Source organism: Helianthus annuus, chromosome 16 (assembly GCF_002127325.2).
Source record: "Helianthus annuus cultivar XRQ/B chromosome 16, HanXRQr2.0-SUNRISE, whole genome shotgun sequence".
Lineage (NCBI taxonomy): Eukaryota > Viridiplantae > Streptophyta > Magnoliopsida > Asterales > Asteraceae > Helianthus > Helianthus annuus.
Window position 1 is genome coordinate 52,154,629 of NC_035448.2, and position 1,698 is coordinate 52,156,326.

A 1,698-nucleotide genomic window follows, 5' to 3' on the forward strand; every position below is an offset into this window, starting at 1 on the left:
ATCTAGGTGTGTTTCATTCCTGAGCTTATCATACCATTGTAACATGTATCCCCCCCCCCCGATAGTTAAAAAAACTGAAAGGCGTTTAAAAGGAAAAGGGGACATGAACTCACAGTTTGCGTTTGTGCAAGCTAGCAATCACTTTTGTATCCCAGTTTGTATCCGACCTACAAGTGTCCTAAGTTTGTTAAAGCACTTACGTCTAATGAAATGTTTCTACCATGCAAAGGTTGTCGTGTGTATATGAATCACCCTACTAGCTAGAGGTACACTGATTTCTTGAAAAAAAATGTAACATTGTAACACAATGAACCATTGGTAATATTTGGTTTAAATAATGAAAATATCACCACTGTTGTGTCAGTCGACTTACTTGTGTCTCAACTAATAATTTCTAAAATATCAACCGCATAACACAAAAATTTACGACTTTGATAGATATTTGACGACCTAATTAATGAAAATTAAGTCTAGTTAACAAAGTGCACGGATTTGACCTGAGGTTTTGTCGGGTGTCACATTTTGCCCCCGTTAAAGAATTTCATCCCAATATTCAAGCAGAGTCATCCTGAGCAGGAATCTTCTCGAATAGGTGGTGGTATTTTGCTTTCATTTGAACCTCACGTTCCCAAGTAAGCTTGCGTCCGCACCATGAGTTCCAACGAACTTTGACTAGTTTGATACGACTTCTCCTTAGCTTTTGGACCTTCCAGTCCGTAACCTCAACAGGTTCTTTGATAAAATGGAATTTGTCATCAATGCAGACCTTGTCTACTAGAATGACAAGTGTCTCATCCGATAGACACTTTTTGAGGTTCAACACATGAAATGTGTCATGCACACTACTGAGTTCCTCCGGCAGTTTCTGCTTGTACGCAACGGTACCAACCTTAGCTAAAATTTTGAATGGTCTGATATATCTTGGGTTAAGCTTTCCACGCTTCCCAAACCTTGTTACACCCTTCCAAGGCGAGACTTGTAGCACGACCTTGTGTCCGACCTCAAAGGATAATGGTTTACGCCACATGTCCATGTAACTTTTATGTCTATCGCGAGCCACCTTGATACTGTCTCGGATTTGAAATATTTTTTCTTTGGTTTCTTGAAATAGTTCCGGACCAATTAACAGTTTGTCACCGACTTCCGCCTAACATAGTGGTGGTTGGCACTTTCGTCCGTATAAAGCCTCAAACGACGCAACTTTAATGCTAGTGTAATAACTTTTATTGTATGAGAACTCTACCAAAGGTAAATGAGTGTCCTAATTACCTCCTAATTCCATCACACAAGCACGAAGCATATCTTCTAATGTTTTGGCTGGTTCGTTTGCTCTGGCCATTAGTTTATGGGGGAAAGGTTATACTTAGATCCCACCAGGATCCAAAGGCCTTTTGAAATGACTGCCATATCCTAGATACAAACTACCATCCCTGTCTGAGATAATAGAAATAGGCACTCCATGACGTGCCTCTATCTCTGTGAGATATATTTCTGCTAGCTTCTCGGTGCAATTTTTCTTGTGAATCGGTAAGAAGTGAGCAGACTTTCTTAAACAATCGACAATTACCCAAATCATATCGTTTCCCCTAGAAGTCCTGGGTAATTTTATAATGAATTCCATGGATATTTGTTCCCATTTCCATACATGAATTTCTGGTTGTTGCAATAAGCCAGGCGACTATTGATATTTGGCCTTAA

General features: G+C 39.7%; 1 protein-coding gene across 1 annotated transcript; it reads right to left on the reverse strand.

Annotated features, from left to right (window-relative positions):
- Positions 1-553: 553 nt before the first annotated feature.
- Positions 554-1,339, reverse strand: LOC110887933. Its single transcript, XM_022135489.1, has 2 exons — positions 1,270-1,339; positions 554-894 (listed from the first exon to the last, which is right to left on the reverse strand). The coding sequence occupies exons 1-2, from the start codon at positions 1,337-1,339 to the stop codon at positions 554-556; spliced, it is 411 nt and encodes a 136-aa protein (XP_021991181.1).
- Positions 1,340-1,698: the final 359 nt, after the last annotated feature.

Bases quoted from the DNA above. Each gene is read 5' to 3' on its own strand.
- LOC110887933 (XM_022135489.1), bottom strand. From the start codon at position 1,339: ATGGCCAGAGCAAACGAACCAGCCAAAACATTAGAAGATATGCTTCGT. The intron at 895-1,269 runs GTAATTAGGACA...TCAAAATTTTAG, and splicing joins TTGTGTGATGGAATTAGGAG to CTAAGGTTGGTACCGTTGCG.